Genomic DNA, 19,940 nt, shown 5'->3' on the forward strand with positions numbered 1-19,940 from the left:
GTGAATAAGAGCAAGGGACAACGATACACATGTACGGGAATGTCACAATAAAATCCACTATTAAATACACAAATTAAAATGCTAACAAACACGAACGTGAAAAGATTTTACCAACCAACACATTTTGGAGGTTCCGTCCACTTCCCGTTTTCACAGAGTAGTGCATCTGAACCCTGGATCGCAAAATTAAGCTCACATTCTATATGAACTACTTCTCCGTGACGGTAAGTTGTTGAATGCGGTTGAACTTTAGAATTTAGAGGCACAGGTGGAGGAGGGCATCGATTTCTTCTTCCTGGTTTTAAAAAATACCAGCCTATTTAGTCATAGAAATTTTTTAAAAATGTTAAAGGTTCATTGGAGATATTTACAGGGTTAAGCACTATAGAAAATATGGCAGGCAGACTGCAGAAACATCGTTGCCTGACTACTCTCCGACACAACATCTCTCTCCATGAGTGGGACCTGGCAATTGTTTCTTAAGGAAAAATGATGAATTAGCGTGCGGTTATGTTACATGATAACTAACATAAATTCAAAATGCTGGTCTCACTGAAGAGCCCTCTCCCTTTGAAGAATCAACCTGCTGTACTGTGGAAGTCCAAATGAAGGAGGCCAGAAGGCAAGGTTTAGAGCGCTACCTCAGCCAAAAGCCACCAATACTGGCTCAGCAGCCTGCAGAGCACAAAAGCTGTCAACATCCATAGTGAATTTGGAATCTTACTGCCAGGCCAAACGTTCAAGCTGGCACAGATGTAGTTCAACAGCCAAACTGAAGCCATACCCACACCCTTGGTGTACAGAACCAGTAGAGCAATAGTCTTGGGCCATTTTAAGTATTTTAAAGTCACCTTCTTCTTTAGCCCTAAATTCCTCACATATTATAGATAAAGAATTTAAAACTGTTCTCTTCCATTGTTACAGCTCCAACTTACACTTCTATGGTCAAGTACCCCTCCAGTTTCCTTTAGGATGACACTTACAATACTTACGGTCTAAATAAATAACCTCAGATAAGAGCCACTACTCCAGATCTTTAGTCATCTCTGTAGTTATTTTGCCATGTAAGTTTACTATGCTGTCTCTAGGATTAGGATGAGGATATCTGGGGCTGGGAAGTATATTGTTCAACATTCTAACATACTACACACAATAATTAATAATTGTAAAAGTATAGGCATATGACCATGCTAATTTGGAGGGGTCTCAGAGCAGTCTCTAAATTGTCCCGCTACAGATAGCTTGCTAGTAACGCCTTCCCCCATATGGTTATTACAAGGCTACTGGGCTCAAGTAGAAAGTTGGCAAACCTCCAAAGCCATCACTCACTGATTACAGAGTTCTGATAGGTTCAGACACTGCTATCCATGCCCTGTCCAGACACCTCTTTCCTTCCTGCTGCTATCTATTTCAATTATGTTTTTCTCTTTTACTTCCATGTCATTGGCCTGCCTGTCAATAATAGCATTATCTCCTATATTACAGCAAAAAAAAAAAAATAGTGGCTATCACACCTTTCATCTCTCATCCCTCCCAAAGTCCTCAGATTTCTAATTATTTTTTAAGACTAAGTTCAAATACTATCTGTCATGTCTATGAATATAGAAGTGGGAATTCTCTCACATTATACTAATCAAAATCTTGATTGTTTATTCGCACACTTGTCTCTGAGTTTTCTCTGCCACGTGAGGCCTCTCTATGCTATGAATTGGCATCTTCGGCGTGTATTCATGGCTCCCCTTTGAACACAAGCAGTGATAGAAATCCAACCTTAGCTCTTACATTTCTGGATCCCTCTAACTACATGACTGGCCTTCTTGTCCACTTTCCCTTCAGGTTAATAGTCTGCTGTGTGTGCTTCCCACTTGGTAATTCTGGAAAGGAGCTTTTCACATCAAGAACTAGATGGCCAATTGAGAAATACGTCATCAAGCTAGATTGAAAATGTATAACAGGGGTCTTAAAAGAGTCAACATAGGGCTAGGGAGATGGTGCGTTTGATAAAATTGTTGGCCATGTAAACAGGGTGACCTCACTACGATCTCCAGCATCCCTGGAAAGCTGGACACACTGGCAGGTGCCTGTTATCTGGCTCTTGGGAGGGAGAAGAGAGGCAAACTGATGCTCATTATCTAAGCAGATCAGCCAGTTCAATAAGCTCTGGTTCAATGAGAAGACATCTGTCAAAAGCTAAGGAGAGGAACTGAGGGTGACACCTGGCATGAACCTGTTACTTCACATGTACATGTACATGTTTCTGCACCCACACAGACTTATGCACATACTACATATATAAATACTCAGACCTAGGCATGTTAAACACGACAGATAGTATTACCCAAATGCATACAAACCTTAGTTTCATCAGATAGAATAACTCATTGACTTGATATGTAGTAATCAAAAATAATTCTGGAATTAGAATTAGATATGATCATTCAGAGATCCTGGAGAATAAAGCTGATTAAGTAGGAAAAATTTTTTAAGTTACCTTCACATATGGGCGATTCTGGATACCAGCCAAAGTTATAGCACTGAATTAAATCAGATCCACTTAGGTAATAATTTTCATGACAGAAAAATTGAACTACATCTCCTTCTTCATAGGTTTGCTTTACAGGATGAAAATAGCCATTTTCTATTAATCTCAAAGAAGAGCACATTAATTCTAAAAATAAAGAAATAGATAAAAATAACAAAACATTTATTTTCTCTAGTAGAACAATTCACCATTTATAATCCATATCTGGAGTAGATATTAAAACATTTGCTGCACTGGTCTATAAGCTTACTAATATATTTTGTCTTGATAAATATCAGCAGTTTTAACTGAATTGAATTCCAAAGAGTTAAAATGAGATTCTTCTATTTGAGAGCTTAAAATGACCACAGTCTATCTACTGTTAACTAAAATCCAACTGAAAGCAAACTAAGAGACATAGAATGTAACGGCAAGACAACTTATGTGAGATGAACTTCTGCAGTCAGAAAGTTCTTACTGTTGCACTGTGGTGTGAGGGACCAGCCATGAGCCTGGCACTCCACTTCCTCAGTCTGCTTCCCTGTGGCGGTGTAGTAGCCTGCAGTGCATGTGTACTGCACTCTGTCCTTCACTTTGAATGTCCTCTGCATCGTGGAATAATTCCCATGATGCAACTCAGGGGCCAAACATGTCTCTGAAAAAGTTAAACAGTTAAACATTTATTTTATGAACTTTGATAAGCTTTGCTAGTACCCTAGACCATTAAAAAGGAATCACAAAGTATATCCCATTGAACTGCTGTAAAATTGAAAGGACCACTTTGCCTTTGCCTCTGTAATTTCATTGTCATAGTCCTCTACCAGTCTTCTACTTTGAAATATTAGCCCATTGTACTTGACCAAAGGCCTCATTTCAAACCTTCTGATGTAATATAGTATCATGTATATATTTGTATAATTTAAACAACTTATACTGACAAACAGTCTAGCAATAAAGAAAATATTTACGTAAATTACACAGAAAAGTCTAGTAAGGTTCTTTCACTTTGAGCATTTTAGCTCTTTCTTAGTCCAAAGTAAGATCTGATGAAGCAGGGGACTTGCTGAAGTAGAGAACCCACAGGTTACGAAAACACAATCATTTTTAAAACAATAAAATGCTGTCAACTTTTCACACAGAAGAGACAATAGTGGAAAATCAATTATACAAAATAAAACTGCCTACCAAGCATTAACCTCATAGTTGAATATGCTGCCACATTCTTGTGTGTGTACCTTGTTCTTTCCTGCAGGACGGTTGAGAAGACCACCCTTCAGATAGACACTGGACCACTTCTTCATCCTTTCCCCCGGTCGTTTTGTATCCTGAAGTGCAACCGTAGCGCATATTCTCTTGAATTTTGTACAGTACTTTGCCATCAGAGACATAGCCATTCCTTAAGACAGGCTTCAGGCATTTTTCTGTGTTGTAAAAGTAAATGTGCTTTGTTTCATGATGAAATTACAATGTCTATCTGTTGACTAATAAAATTAATATTATATGTACTTCACTAAACTGAAAAATGACCCCAAACACATAATGTTACTCTTAGTTGGAATTTTGAGGAGCAAAATAGTTTTTACATCAGGATTCATTGATTTGGTTTAATTTTGGAAATATCTCACATGCTCTGCATGAAATTTCATTGGAAATGGATTCAGGTTAACATCAACTGTTTTCACCTCTACAAGTTTTAATTTCCTTAGATACTCCCACATCTTCTTTTGGAAAATACACTAACAGCTTTTCACTAGTTGCCAGTAATCACAAGTAAAGGTAATTTCTTCTTGTCCTACTTGATGTATTGTTCCATTGTCTTATAACGTAATCAAAAGCATCCTTAATGGATCATTAAATAATGCTAAGGTAACTTACTGTAAAATCTTCATTCATTGTTCTAGAAAATATTTTGGGATCCAGGAGTATACCAGTAAGTCGTTTCATTTGGTTTTTATAGTACCTGTGAAGAAATACCTAAAAATGTATGACTTACTAAGTCATACATATGCGGCTGAATACCTTTGAGTCTACAATCAAGTTTGTGATCAATATGTGCGGCAGTGAGGGACACATAAGAAAATTATCTTGGCATTCATCATCCTATACTTTTAAGTCATATTATTGGAACTTTTTGACAAAGCAATCTTGAAGGGTTTAGAGATTTGTCCAATATGTTTATATTACCACAAACATATCTAGTGCTAGCTGTGTGGCACTCTATGTCAAAGTTCCTACTCTATTTTGTGCATAAGACACAGACTAAGAATTTTCACATCACTTTCACAGGGGTGGTGATGAGACCGCATGCAGTCAGCTGTCTGAAGAGATTCTGTCTTGACGACTATGCTCCCATGCTAATCTCTGCAATTTTCTGTCTCTTAAGATAGTAAGTTCAAGGCACGTGACTTCTTTCTATGACGTTAGAATGACATTTATCTTATAACTGTTATAAAATATTCTGGTTTGTCCTGAAATCACAGTATGAATGATTCTTATGCAGTTATGCTTACTAGGTGTCTCGACCACAGCTACTACCATACCAAAATGTCTCTTTTAAATGGAAAGGATTTAATGGGAGCCTTTTAACTGGAAAACAGGAATTCGGGGGGCTCAAGAAATTTCACCTAAGTACAGGGAAACCAGCGATAATGTAACATGTGATGCAAGGAAGCAATGAAGTGAACCCGGTATGATACTATTCACTTAGCTGAAGTCAGCGTGCACAAACCTTCAGCTTTCAGTGCGTAGCAGAAAGAAAAGTAGCCACACAGATGAGTGACAAATATACACAAAAAAGCATTAGAAAGGCTCATCCTGTAAAAGAAAATATCTTATTCTGGCTTCCTACTAAAGATGGTGAATATAAGTCCTGCCTTACTTAAAGTAACCCAGGTGTGCCTCCTTAGCTATTTAGATGTACATTTTTAGGTACTATAAAAACCAAATGAAACGACTTACTGGTATAGCAATCTCATTTACAGAATTTCATGTATGGTATTATATAACGGTATTTTTGTTGTTACGTATAGATATAAAGTTTGATCGCTGTTCACATTTAATGTAAATAAATATTCTTTTCCCAGAAACCACTCTGTAATAATCGAGCTGGCACCATGCACTGACTTACTGTAGCACCTTGGTTTTGGAGACCAGCCTTCCGCTGTACACCTGATTTTCTCCTCTTGCTTCCCACTTCCGGTTGCATAGCCAGCCAAACAGAAGAATGATAGTTTTTTGTCTATGCTCATGGGGAAGTAATAGCTTTTAAACGTATAATAATATTGGGCAATCCTTCCATTTTCCACGGCAGGAAAATCACACTGTTTTTCTGAAATGAGGAAAACTCAAGCTGAAAACGGAACAACATATAAACCCATGAAACTCATGATGAAACAACATTCCTAAAGGTTGTTTGTTTTGTTTTTGTTTTGTTTTGTGTTTTGTTTTTGGAAGATCCTTCAGTTTGCACTTACTTTCATAACCTAAGTTTCGAAGTGATATTGCTGCACTCTAAATATCTAAAACCATGCCCTCCCTTCTTTATACATGCTGGCAATTCTGAACAGCTGTGATAACCTGAGTAGCTGATAGTCGACTTCTTGGAAGTTTGTCCTTGCTTTGTAGAACACTCTCACAGATACACCATGACATCCCATATGCAATTCTAACATTTCTGAAGGTCACACTGGTAAGAGTAAAGATAAAAATGAAAACTTAGTTTGTCTTAATAATAGGTTTTATTTAGTCTAATGTATTAAAGTATTCTATATTCTTTGTTCACACTTTTAAAATCCAGCAGGCATTTCATTCACAGACCAGCTTTGCTTGGATCAGTTGTTTCAGTGCTCAATAGCCATTGAGTTGACACTCTGGATTAGCAGTTGAGTTGATTCCAAGTCTCCCCATAGATGCCAAAACCCATGAATGCTCAAATCTTTTATATTCAGTAATTTAAAATTTGCATATAGTTTACATATCTCCACCCATGTAATTGAAATCATCTCTAGATGCTTAGACTATTTAGTAAAATATCTGATCATCATTTTATAAATGGGAATTCAAATTCAAGTTTTGGTTTTTAGACCTTCCTGGATTTTTTTCCCAAATTCTTCCTTCTGAAGCTGGATGAGCCTACAGATGGGAACCCAGAGATGCAGGCTGCTAACCTTCTGTGACTAGCGTCTTCTATATCAGATGGCAAAGTTCTAGAACAGATGAGGTCCTTGAGATACAAAAACTGTACCCAATTGTGAAGTAAGTGGCTTATCGTTTGGGGGTAAGGGGGCATATAACCAATCAAAATAAAACCTTTCAAGAATAAGTTTGGAAACCAGAATGTTTAAGTGACCAGAGAACAAATATTTAGCTTGCCTAGTCATTGGGAAATTCACATTCAAACCACTGTATTACTGGAATCCCACTAACATAACAGAAAGGAAAAGGACAGACCTTCGCAATGACTGAAAAAGCATGACTCTCATATATGAGAAAATATGTTGGAGATATTTATTACAGAAGAACACATAATAAGTCATCTCATAGCAATGTACATCGAGACCAAAGAGACAGAAGTGTTTTTATATTAGTACTATTCATGAAGGTATCAGATTGCAAACTAGTTCCCATTAATGGCAGAAAAGATAGTGGCACAGTTTAGACTAGTGGTTCACAACCTTCCTAATACTGTGACCCTTTAGTACATACAACAGTTCTTCATGTTGTCATGACCCCCCAACCATAAAATTATTTTGTTGCTGTTTCATAATTATAATTTTGCTACTGCAGTGAATCATAATATAAATATTTGGTATGCAGGATACCTGATACATGACCCCAAAGGGTCACAACCCACAGGTTGTGAACCATTAGTTTAGACAACCTTCCAATAGAGTGGGCTTCATAGAAACCTACAATTTTAAATCATCCTTAAAAGCATAGAAGTGAATGAAAGAAGCTAGCTGCATATAAGTCATGTGACTTGCTTGAAAAGGCAAAGTGACCCATGGTAAAGAAATCAGAATGGTTATCTCTGTGTTCTACTGCCTTAAAGAGAAAATAATAATAACATCAGCCAGGGATGAGAAAAAGAAGGCAAAATTATATGCACCATACTACTGCCAGCATCTAGTGAAACACAAGCAGTAAAATCCCCAAACCTTCTAGTATTTCCCATGTATGATAACGAGGAGTTAGAAGGACACAATGTAGCTGCTATGGAGAACAGTGGTGGCCCCAAGGGACACTGTTCTGGACAAAAGAGACAATACCAATCAATGGGTGCACTGTCCAGTGTTATAGCTCAATTCTGTAGTATTGGTATCTCTAGACAATTTGATTTATATCATTATGGTCACAGAATCATGTCTGGACCCTTTCACTCACTCTCTGCCAATATTCCTGTTTCTATATTCAACAATATTGACATCAAAATAATCACTATGTCATAACTGCAAACAAAGAAAATAGAATCATGAGAAATCTTGCTAGTGATTTTGTTCCTTTTCAAATTCCCCACATTAAACTCTTTCCTCTTAAAAAGAGGAGAGAACTAAACTTATTCAAGTGTTAGTATTATGCATGGATCCTTGCCTAAAATTATAATTAAGACAAATGTGTAACTTTCAAATTGACGCGATTTCCAGCATTGCCATAATTAATTTGGCTAATACCAAATTAACAAGAAAACACTTTAGAGTGGTCAGATCCTGGCTCCCCATGCTCCCAAATCTAGAGAAATAAAGGATTCGAAATAAACATTATCAAAATGTTAAAACAAGTTACTTTTATTTAAAGCAGGCATTACAAAATTGGTATGTTAAAATGAAATATTAGGATAATATTTCAAGTATTTAAGTATTGCGACTCTAGACTCTCTGCTCTCCATATATATTTTAGAGAATAAAGAGTAATAAAAGAATTAATTTTACCTTCTGCATAGAGTTCTCCTGAGATGATTAATATAAGAATAAATGGCAAGTGTCTCGGCCTCATCTTCAGTGTATGTCTTATGAAGATTTTTACAGCTCTAAAGCACCCAGGAACTCATTACTAAGTGCACAGTACTTCTGTTGACAAAACAAGTTAATAATTACCACATCTGTTAAGTACCTTTGGAACAAGGCAACATTTTACTTAAACTATTCTCATACTGTGCCAGTATTATCTGACAATATTTTTTCTTTCTGTGTTTAACAAGAACATATGAAGTGACAGAGATGAAAACTGACAGCAGCATAAATAGTGAATCTAGGTCAATTAGGGAGGGGTAGATTTCAAACCAGATTCACAACTATTTATTCCTAGGGCAAAGTCTACCTGCTCGATGCTGTTTACCAGCTTCGAACCGAGCAAAGATAAACTTCAGGAGCATGAAGCAGTGGATACCTGATGTGAAAATACATTGTCTGGCCTGCAGTCTCCCCAAACACAGATGATCCTGTCTTTAAGGCACATGTGCTGTGTTTAAGCTTTGTGAGAAGAGGCCACATGAGTAGCATTGCAGTCGTATTCACTTACGAGAAAGTTTTGAATGACGACTATGGGCAAGTCATAATGTCTCTGTCTCCACCTAGGCCTCACCTCTGAAAACTACTATGGTACAGAATTGAGGGTCCTATACATGATCATCCAGAAGTCATTTTCAAAGCATAGCAGTGCCCGGTATTATACTGCTTCCCCAGCCTTCATGTCTTTGGTGTGGTATATTAATAAGGTTCCTTAGTTAACATATCTTCGAATCTCAAGCGCAGGTTGGTAACGGTGTACACTCCATTCGGTGCTCTGCTGCATTTCCTGTCTGTGCCTGTGTCTGTTCATCAGGGATATCCTTTGATACTCCTGGCTTTGGCTTTGATATCCTGTGATGCTGGCCTTACTGAAGGAGTTTGGAAGCTTTTTTGATTCTTTCTGGGTGGGTAGGTGGGTGGGTGGGCACAATTAAAGATAGGTTGTTCTAGCCCATCTTAAAATATTTGGGAAAAACCATCATCTAGAAAAGGTCTTTAGAATTTCTGTTCTTAATTTCTTATTCAGTTTAAGTCTGCATTACTTTTTCTAATTATTTTTTTTTCTGATTCAGTCTTGACTAGTACTTTAGTCCATTTTGTTGTTGCTATGACTGACGCTCAGTACTCAAGGAAAATGTGTTTCTTTAGCTCACAGTTCTGAAAGCCCAAAGGCATGCTGCTCTTTTTAGCTTGTGACTTATATTTAAATTTTGTTTCTCTGCTCTGCCACTCTTCCTCTCCACTGTCACCATTTGAATGGAATGCTTTTGCTTCCTTTCACTATCAGCCTGTTTCTATCTTTAAATCAATGTAAGACACTTGTAGACAATAGGCAGGATAGTTGTCTTTTTTTTTTTTTAAATATGTTTTTAGAGGTTTGTGTAAGCTTGGCCCAGGGAGTGGCACTATTAGGAGGTGTGGCCTCATTGGAGGAAGTGTGGCCCTGTGGGTGTGAGCAATGAAACCCTAACCACATTGGAGCCAGTCTCCTAGCAGCCTTCAGATGAAGACTCTCAGCTCCTCCTGCACTGTGCCTGCCTGCCTGCCTGGATGCTGCCGTGCACCCGTCTTGATGATGAGCTTAATCTCTGAACCTGTAAGACAGCTCAAATTAAGTGTTGTCCTTATAAAAGTTGTCTTGTTCATGGTGTATCTTGACAGCAATGGAAACCCTAAAACAACATTTACCTCTTCAACTATTTTTATATCTATGAGTGTTTCTCCACGTATTCCCTATATGTGCACCATAATCATGCATGCCTGATATCCACAACATTTCCAAGAGGCTCCCTGGAACTGTACTTAGAGATGGCTACGAATGTGAACTGTAAAACAGAGCTGGGTCCTCAGCAAAGACAGCACATGCTCTTACCTACTGAGCTGTCCGTCTTCTTCAACCTCAGTCTCTACTCCATTGTTTTTATGATGTAGGATTTTTGTCCGTTTTCATTTAAAATAATTGAGAGGCATAAATTGCCATTTTGATGGATGGAACTAAATGATACTAAGGCTATTATCGATGCACAAGGACCACCTGTTCTCTCTCATATGGAAATCCTAGCTTTGAATCTTTTGTATGTCAAAGCCAAGAATCTAGAAATGGGCCAGTGAGGGGGTGTGAGTTCTTGAGGCAAGGGAGATGGTAAAATAAGAGTAAAGAGAGACAGACTGGGGGCAGAAAGCTTCAAGGATGGAGGGACTCGGAGAATGGGCAAATAAGGTACTGGCAGAAGACTTGGCCAAATAAAGGGAACATGGAAGCTATATAGATATCTATGGTCATCCAACTCAAGAAAAATTCAATTAGAGAAAAAGCTGAACACAATTGACATGAAAAGAGAAAGGGAAAAAAATACTAGGAGTTAAAGGTTTAAGTGGGGATCGAGTGGGGTTAAGAATGGAGATATATATATATATATCCAAACACAAGCTAATGTCAGTTCTTGGTGGCCCACCATAATTTCATGGTGTAAGACTACATTGCTAAAGATATCTTTTACCTTGCAGAACACAGAGAACCCAATCTCAAACTGACCAGGAAACTTCCCCTGATGGTTACCTTTTAAAGTGTCAGAAGGTGCTGTGCAGGCTGCTGGGGAGAAAATAACATCAATGATCTTACCCAGAACTGTGTCTTGCATGCTTCCGTGGTGGTTCAGATATAGACATGCTTCCATACTGACATGTTTGTGAAGCTGTACAATAGTACAATAGTGACATTATAGGCAGTTTTCTGATTGGACTGAGGTCTGCTCCACAGGAGAGATTTCATGCCTGGTGTAGAGCATGGTCAAAGCCCCTGAATGGAAAGCTCATAGACCCTAGGGAGAATCTATACTAAATGGCCAGGCTGTCAAGGTCATTCTAAATATTTATGTTCATATGCTCTCAACTTTAATTAGGGAAGTTTCTCTCTGCAGTAGTAATGCAGAGTGGCCAAGTATAAAATCTAAGTACTCAACCGTGGGTGGATCATTTATACCAACCTTCCACCATCCAAGGATCAGGCAACGTTACAGAAGACGCAGAGTGAATGTAAGAGGTGGCAGATGCAGAAGGGAGCTATGAAAATCTGACTTCTGGACAGGACATTGTTATTGTACACATCAACTCACAGCAGCTGGGGTTAAATGCACAAGATCTGCACAAAATTAAGCACATTAAAGTTCTAGCATGGATGGGGAAGCAGCCTCAGAAGCTCTGACTCACGGGAGGAGTTATTTGCTGTTGAGAGCTGCTATGGGAGCTGAATTCATTCTCACTTTGGAATGTGACTACTTGTAGGCTTCCTATGTCCCTGTGGATGGCCACACAACCATGTGCATATGGGAAACACTAATTGGACTCAGAAGTTACTAGTAACAATTTTTTTCCTAGGGGGAGTTTGGGAAAGACAATTGTGGATGGATATAATCAATATATTACATATTTTAAAATTATAATGAATAAAATAATTTTAAAATTATCTATTTTGCTGTTTACTGGGGGTTTGTTGGTTTTATGTTCTGATTACCTTTGTAATGTGTTGGGAGCAATGCCTTAAAACCCTCCATTATTGATACTAATAGCATAGTTAGAGTTAAGTATGACTGGGTTCATGGAAAATCCCCAGCCAGCTGCAGAAGACTAATACAAATCTGGTGGTCAGGATGAATAATGATATGATAAAGCTCTGAACTTGCTGAGAAATACACCTGATGTCAGATGCCCAATGTGTAACCTGTAACCTTTCTGAAAAACCAACGTCCTGCTGACTAATAGATATAACAAATCTGTGACCTTTCTGACATCCTGTTAACGTCAGCCGATTCCCTAACCACACGAATACTCTGTCCTTAGCCTGTGTAAATGTTTCCCACTTACCCTCTCCCTCTGTTACCCCTGTTTTGGTATAAATTCAGCCTTGGGAAAAAATAAAATCATCGTCTTGATCAGACTCTTGTCTTGGCGTCCTTCTTCATGTCTCTTGTCCCCCATTCTCTTCCAGGTACCCTCTGCACCCTCATTGATAGTAATGCTATGCTTTTATTTTTTTATTTTGTAATACATCTAGATTATTCTGTATGGTATCTGTCTATCTCTAGCATATCTACCATGGAGCACTGAATATCGTCCAGCAGAGTGTCTTAAGGTAATAATACTTAATCATCAGAAACTTCACAGTTCCAGTCAAAATAAACTGCACGCACGCACGCGCGGCGCGCGCGCGCGCACACACACACACACACACACAAACACATACACACACACACACACACACACACACACACACACACACTAACCCCAAGCACGTGTTCCTCTATATTCAACACATAGCACCAAATATATGGGAAAACTTCTATACCAGCCCTCTAATACCAATTGGGTATCTTAGAATTAAACTATGAACCAAGGACCTTGAATACAGCTTAAAAATAAACTCCAAAGACATTGTATTACTTCAGATGCTGAGTCACTATGCTATCTATACTTCTATGTGATTTGACTATAAATTAAGACCTCCAGCAATGACCCAAAACCTTCTCAGGTTTTATGGTTTGGTATAAATTTTCACAAAGCTCAAGGAAACTAGTAACTTAATGTAGGATGATGTCATTATGCAGGGGAAGGCAGGTACAAATAGAAGAAGGCCTGTCATTGGACCAGAAGGAAGGATAGGCAGGAGAAAAGTTTTAGAGAGAGGAGGAGACTGGAACAAGAAGAAAGAGGCAGCAGAGAGAACATGGAGGCAGATGTTAAGATTCCTCTCTGCACATTTACAGGTTGTTATGAATATTCTTAAGGGATGGATGTGTCAGAGCACAGTCTAAATGAGTATGCACAAAAAAGCAAGACAAGTCCTGAGTGGCTTTGTACTTGAAATGGATTGCAGCAAACTCTGCTACATGAATGTTTCAATATCTTGGAGGCCCCACAAATCCTATAATTCACAAGGATCTGCCTATGAAAAGGAAATAAATTTTGCTGATGGACTGGGAGCAGGTGTGGGGTAGAAAAAAATACTGGCAGAAACGAGTGGAATTGGGGGAGCATGTAGAGGGTGAGGTAGGAACAGAATGCAGTGGAAACTCCATGGGATATACAAGAGTAACCCTAGCAGACTCATAGTAATGGAGGACACCAGGTCTAAACCTGATATCCTCTGTAACCAGGCAAAGCTTCAAAAAGAGGGATTAGTGTTTGCATTTAGTCTAGGCTCTGCCCCACAGTTACCTGGCAACAGCTATGTGTGGCTGACTCACTATAATAGGGGCTACTGTTTGCCGCTCCTCTCTCTCTTACTTTCTTGCTCTGTGTTCTGTCCTCTTGCCCCTTACTCTCACTTCTCATTCCCCTCCCCCTTTCTCTGTGTGTGCTGGTGGCCAGCCTCCTCCTCCTCCTCCTCCTCCTCCACCTCCTCCTCCTCCTCCTCCTCCTCCTCCTCCTCCTCCTCCTCCCTCCTCCTCCTCCCTCCCCTCCCCTCCCTCCCTCCCTCTCTCTCTCTCTCTGACTTACAACCATTTCAACTCCTTCCCCCATACCCTGAATAAAATCTAGTCCCTCCAGGGGAAGGTATGCCTCAGCATGGGCCCCACAGAGGCACCCCAGTCCCCCACACCTGACTATTCATTCACCTTATGTTTTTATAAAACACAACAATTAGGACACCAACCCAAACACAAAACCTTTGACCTAGTCTGTCCTGCCTCCAGCGCGTTCAGGGATTGGAGTCTAGCATTATTGTCATCGGAGAAATTAGATTTCATCTAGCAACTGATGGGATTCCCACAGCCAAATATTACTCAGAGCTCAGGAAGTTCTGTAGAGGAAGGGGAAAAAGGATCTGAGGAACCAGATGGGTCAGGAACTGAAGAACAAAGCCCACAGAATCAATTAACTGGGACTCATGTGAGCTCAGAGGTGAGGGAACGTGTAGAAGTTTGACCTATTTGACCTAGGTCTCTGCATATTATAGCTGTATAGCTTGTGTTCTTATGAGATTACTACCAAGGGAACAGGGGTGGCTTGTGACTTTTTTGCCTGTCTATGGGACCCCTTTTCTCCTACTTGGTTGCCTTGTCCGGCCCTAATGTGATGGTGTGTGCCCGGTTTTATTGTAGCTTGATACACAGTGTTTGGTTGGTGCCCCAGGGAAGCCTAGTCTTCTGAAGGGAGGAGAGGGGTTGACCCCTGCATGCTGGCTGTTTCTGCAGAATAAACAGCCTTTGTCTTTATATACAGTGCATGTGGTCGGACACCTCAAACTTTAAATCTGGACTTTGAGCTCACTGGGCTGTCTATCTTGGTAATGGGAGACTCCACTATGTTGGACTTCTGCACAATAAAACACTCTTCTGAGTTTACAAACTATTTGATTCTGGGGTTATCGTTCTTCGGAGAATCATGGACGCTTACAGAACGCTTTGCCAATCAAAGATGCAAAGAAAAGCAAAGTACCTTGAGGCTGTAATGGTTAATCTCAAGCAACAACTAAAACAGAAAACACAACACATACAGCATCCTGGAGTAGACTTATCTTCAATCCCATATTTTTCTTAAAAATGTGCCTCAATGTAAGTATAAATCAAAGGTATTACTTTTCCTTTAAAAATAGGATTACATTAAAAAATAATACTTTTTAAGTTGATAGACACAAATAATGTAGTCATGAGAAACTGGCTTTCACATGCATTGAACCAGTGCTAAACATCAGCTCTGAAAACATACATACAAGTGACATCATAGGGATTTATCATACTGTATTCGGGAATACATACATACATACATACACACATACACATTCATGCGCGCGCACACACACACACACACACACACACACACACACACACACACACACTCACACACTCACACACATATATGTATGTGTGTATCCGCCTGCATAGTAGTGAAGGGAAGCAATGAATTAGAAAAAGAGTAGGTAATGGTATATGACAGAGTTTGGAGGGAAAAAATGGAAGGGAAAATGTATTTAAATTATAATCTCAAAAATTAAAAACAGTAAAAATGAATTCATTAAACAACTTAGTAACTTGTAATATATACATATTTATTTTTACACAAAGTCATATCTAAACAGTTTACACTGACAGTAAAAACTGCTCCAGGTATCCATGATTGCATAAGTTTTTTTTTTGGTCCCACACTGAAAACGTTTCCTTTTAGCAATAAGGAATTCCAAGGGTATCCATCACCAGTTGAATAGCTTGCAGGGAATTTGTGATTTCTTCCATATTATCACGCCTCAAAACCCACTGTGGCTTAAGTCTGTTTAAAAAAATGAAAAAGCATCAATGCAGTGTTTTAAAGTGTGGGAGAGCGCACATTATAGATCACTACCTATACAGCCTAGACATTACTTTAAAAACTGACGCTGGTCTCTTGGCAGCTTCTGCTGTTTCCTTCACCACTGCTTTCTCTGCTCATTTAGCGGACTCTCAAGGTTAGATCCTTGGTGTAACTACCGAAGCCTTTTCTCAGATCTTGTCACCATTCTTAGTTCTTAGTGACAGCATCACAGTATGCCAAGGAGTAGAGAGCCTGGACAGTGTCACCCCTGGCACCCCTTACACTTTCTTTCTGTACTACCTTAATCATTCAACTGTCCTTTCCTACAGACACAGACTAGACTGTGTCTTCACCAGAAACCGCAGGGCCCTTAGTGTAAGCCTTAAACTTCCATTCTGCAACTCCACTCTGGTCCCATTGTCACATGCCCTGTTGAAGCACTTTAACCAAATGTTTCCACCTCAACAAGGTGCCAGAGAGACTTCTGACAGTTGACACATAATATATTTTAACTTTACTATAGAAAACAAGTGATGTAACTAATCACCTTCCTAGTGTGCTTTCTGAGCTACTTAACGTGGAATTTTTGTGCAATGCCCACAGCCCCAGCAATGACGCTTCATTACATGGATCTCCTCCACTCGCCCAGTGTTCTCCTGCTCCAACTGTTCATAGCATTTTGCTTCTGGTAAGAGTGAGTAAATGCTCATTAAATGAATCCTTTGTATATGCATTTAACTGCTTACCTTGAAACTATCCTGGTCTTTATAGAACTTTCTGGTATAAAAGGAAAGCCTATACAGGAATTCTGCTTCTGCCTATCAAATAATCCCTGTGTATTCACTTTATGCTTAGGAACTGTAAATTTGTAGAGACGATAAATACGATCAATGACTTTTGATCTACTTTGTGCATCCTAAAAAAAAGAAAAAATTACACTGGTTAGAATTGCATTTCTCTTTCCTAGAGTAACTAAACCATGAATTATCAATACTATGTTTTTCAAGAACAATGCTCTGTAATTATTAACTAATTTAATATGCAAGTTACTTACAGGAAGACATATACATGGACACAGACAGAAAGACTTCAGCCCAGAGACCAAATCTTGGGAATTTTTCCAAAGAGTTCTCTTCCTATCAGTGACAATCCCAGATGACTATGCCATCCCTTGGAGAGGTTATACACATCTGCACTTGTTTCCTTCCTAACGTCTCCCTTTTCCACGCATGCTCACTCAAATTCATTATGTCCATAGCCAGAATAAATTTGGCTACTTGAGAGAGCTGAGCATGGTGAGCATTGATTTCAGAGTTTAGCTTTCCCCCTTTTAAACTGAGCTCCTATGCTATGCATGTGCTCTACTAATGAACCATTTTTCCAGCCCTGGAGTCAGATTCTTTTGATTAGAAAAATGTCTGTGTGACATTTTTATTATTGAATAAAGCAGGTTTGAATATATATAAAGCTCTACATTAGTGTGATAACTAAAGGAAAAATATACAAGTCATAGACATTAAAAATCTAGGAGAAAGGGTATAGATCTACTCACAAAAGCACACTGCTCTGTCTTCAACAGCACAGCTAATAAACAGCACGTCCTTGTGAAAATGCTGGCACTCTTCTCGGCAACTCGGTCACCAGGCTTCTCCCGGTACGCCTGCAGCAGCTCCAGCAGTGTGTCCACACAATTTTCAGCATCGTAAACGGCTGAGATCGTCTTATCATACTTCAAGAGACCAGAATAAAATTAAAACTCACGAGGAGCACAAGTCTTTAAACAGTCCAACCACAAAATATTGCTAGAGCCAAATGTCTGGAGCATGTGCAGCAGGTAAGGAGACCGATAACATTTTATTTCTGAACGCATCTTATACATACATTCCCAGCGTAATCCTTTTTAGAACTTTAACATGAACCAGAGTCAAATGCTCTTGGGAAAGAAAGAGAAGATCTTGAGGTAGATAAAAAGCTTTTAAAACATTTTGTATACGACTCTCCCAAAGTAACTTTCTGTGATTACCACAGAGTAAGATAACAATAAAAAGATCTATTTATCTCCTGGGTTACTTGTTTCTTGGGAAGACGAAATTGCTATAAAATAAAATGATAATTTTAGCACTGAGTCTAGGATACATTTTCAATGGCTTATTTGTCTAATTGTGTCATTAGATGTGCACTGAAATCTGCAGGGTAACAATACTAAAATAACAAAACATCACTAGCTAACACCAAGGTCTCCTTAGAGAAGTGCCTCAGGTCTAACCACTCTTCTCAGGGACAGAGGTGGGTCCTGTGGTGTAACCACTCAGCCTGCTCAGTGACACTGAGGTGGGTCCTATGAGGGCCTCACTTTACAGCTGAAGAATGCGAAGCACAGAGAACCTAAAGAAGCTGCAGCATCACACAGACCCGGGGCTCAGCTTGGTGTCAGTCTGCTCTCATCTGCTACTTCTCATAAAGACAGAAGGGTGGCTTAGCACATGGCCCAGGCAGAAAACCTTCCTTCTTAATGCCTCAACTGTCTCTAACTTAGTAAGTACTATTGCCGTATCTTCTCTGAAAAATGACACAGGAACGACCTTAGGGGGCTATAAAAATAACTAAACTCATTAATTCACTAGCATATAGATAGTAAATGATAGAATGTTTCAATTAGCAATAATTGCGCCTCGGATAAACCTCATTGGCTACGATATTGCCACTGTGCAAAGCTGATAGTCAGAATATTATAAACAAATCAAATCTTATCTTATAAAAAACTAGCATTTCCACATGTAGCTATGTTAAGAGACTAAACATTTTTACTCCCAGAAACCCTTGAAAATAAGTGAATTTTAAGTCAGAAGCATGATCTAATAATGAGCAAGCACAAAGTTTAGTTGGCTGGGTCGTACTTCTTGACAATGGATGTTTTATCACTGAAACCTTAAGTTACCTTTGCCACATTCAGCAGGACTTGGACAGCGCATCCAACAACTTCCATGCAAGGAACACTGCGGTTACAGCTGCGGATCACCACGAAGACGGTAGACACCGCTCCGCTTTCAGCCATGTTCTCACAGCAAAGGGGAGATAACCTGGTAACAACCTCTGAGAGAGAACCGAATGAATGAACAAGGACGTTCACAGCAACAAGACTGAACTGTAGGAGCCATTATGTTATCCCACTCTATACCTCAGAGGGGGTGTGCATCCCTATTCTTAAACATGGCAGCTAGAGTGCACTAACCCAGGTGCTTCATGGCTTCCAGAATGGCCGACAAGTGCTTGTACGTGAGCAGGTGATGAAGGGCACGCTCAGTTCTTCTGTACAGCTTGTTTTCCTCCTCCACGTTCCTGCTGACAGCTCGAAGGCTTTGTCGAATAGCTTTAATTTCTGTGCGATCATTTTTCTTCCTTGAAGCATAGCCTCTCCATAATGCCTAACAATCAGGTACAACGAAGTCATTTAGAGACGTCAGCCAGGAATAAGGGTCTGCACCTCTATTCCAATTGAAGCTGCAACTCAGATTATAATCTTGGGCTAAAACTGGACTTCGGTTTACCTGAATTCTAGTGGCGCTGCTGTTGACCTTTTGCTGTCTTCTGCTCAGGAGAAAGCGGCGCACTGCCTTCTGAATCACTGATGCAGCCCTGTCCTGCTGGTGCCGACGAGCTTGAATGTCACGCTCAACTGTCATGATCTTACGATATTGCTCAATGAACCTCTGCTGCTGTAACCTTCTTCGAAACCATCTCTACTCAAAACATGAAGGTTTTTCAGTTTTACTTCAGAATATGTACTAAATACATAAATATACTCTTATGTGTAGATACACATCTGTATAGAGAAATGAAGAGCACTGAATTGCCTTTTCACCCTCCATCCTACTCTGTGGCACTATTTTCCTATGCCTCGTGAAGCAAATCCTTCAAGCGCTTGTTGGACAGATGTGGGCACAGCTCACGATGTATACAAATCCTATCAAACTCGGCAGCACTTTGTAAGTTGCTTTCTACCCCAATATATGTAATATACACATAAGGAAAAATTTCGAGGGTATAACTACTATAAATTACAATATGGATATGAAATAGAAAAATGTTTTAAATAGTAAATAATACACAGATAAGAATTTAAATGA

At 39.3% G+C, this 19,940-nt stretch overlaps 2 protein-coding genes and 1 non-coding gene across 3 annotated transcripts in view; all 3 read right to left on the reverse strand.

The window, feature by feature from the left end:
• F13b (coagulation factor XIII B chain) overlaps window positions 1–8,512 on the reverse strand; it is a 36,997-nt gene extending 28,485 nt beyond the window's left edge. The window contains exons 1-6 of the mRNA XM_032915474.1: window positions 8,449–8,512; window positions 5,649–5,849; window positions 3,757–3,942; window positions 3,000–3,176; window positions 2,492–2,668; window positions 116–295 (exon numbers count right to left, since the gene is read on the reverse strand). Of these exons, the coding sequence (XP_032771365.1) occupies window positions 116–295; window positions 2,492–2,668; window positions 3,000–3,176; window positions 3,757–3,942; window positions 5,649–5,849; window positions 8,449–8,512 (985 nt within the window). The remainder of the gene's footprint in view (window positions 1–115; window positions 296–2,491; window positions 2,669–2,999; window positions 3,177–3,756; window positions 3,943–5,648; window positions 5,850–8,448) is intronic.
• A 7,041-nt stretch (window positions 8,513–15,553) lies between these two features.
• On the reverse strand, window positions 15,554–19,666 carry LOC116911191 (abnormal spindle-like microcephaly-associated protein homolog). The gene is made up of 6 exons (XM_032915061.1): window positions 19,362–19,666; window positions 19,046–19,238; window positions 18,752–18,906; window positions 17,366–17,542; window positions 16,560–16,729; window positions 15,554–15,792 (listed from the first exon to the last, which is right to left on the reverse strand). Exons 1-6 carry the CDS (start codon window positions 19,494–19,496, stop codon window positions 15,687–15,689), a joined length of 936 nt encoding a protein of 311 aa, XP_032770952.1. The 5' UTR covers window positions 19,497–19,666; the 3' UTR covers window positions 15,554–15,686.
• Window positions 18,394–18,529, reverse strand: LOC116911869. Its single transcript, XR_004389383.1, has one exon. It is a non-coding gene; the product is annotated as a U4 spliceosomal RNA (small nuclear RNA).
• Window positions 19,667–19,940: the final 274 nt, after the last annotated feature.

The sequence above is a fragment of the Rattus rattus genome, chromosome 10 (assembly GCF_011064425.1).
Source record: "Rattus rattus isolate New Zealand chromosome 10, Rrattus_CSIRO_v1, whole genome shotgun sequence".
Classification (NCBI taxonomy): domain Eukaryota; kingdom Metazoa; phylum Chordata; class Mammalia; order Rodentia; family Muridae; genus Rattus; species Rattus rattus.

What these genes read in the sequence shown, in the direction of transcription:
- LOC116911191 (XM_032915061.1), bottom strand. Translation starts at nt 19,496, where the DNA reads ATGACAGTTGAGCGTGACATTCAAGCTCGTCGGCACCAGCAGGACAGG. An exon ending in GCAGCGCCACTAGAATTCAG is followed by an intron (nt 19,239 to 19,361) that starts GTAAACCGAAGT and finishes CCTGATTGTTAG; the next exon opens with GCATTATGGAGAGGCTATGC. An exon ending in AGACAGAGCAGTGTGCTTTT is followed by an intron (nt 16,730 to 17,365) that starts GTGAGTAGATCT and finishes TCTTTTTTTTAG; the next exon opens with GATGCACAAAGTAGATCAAA.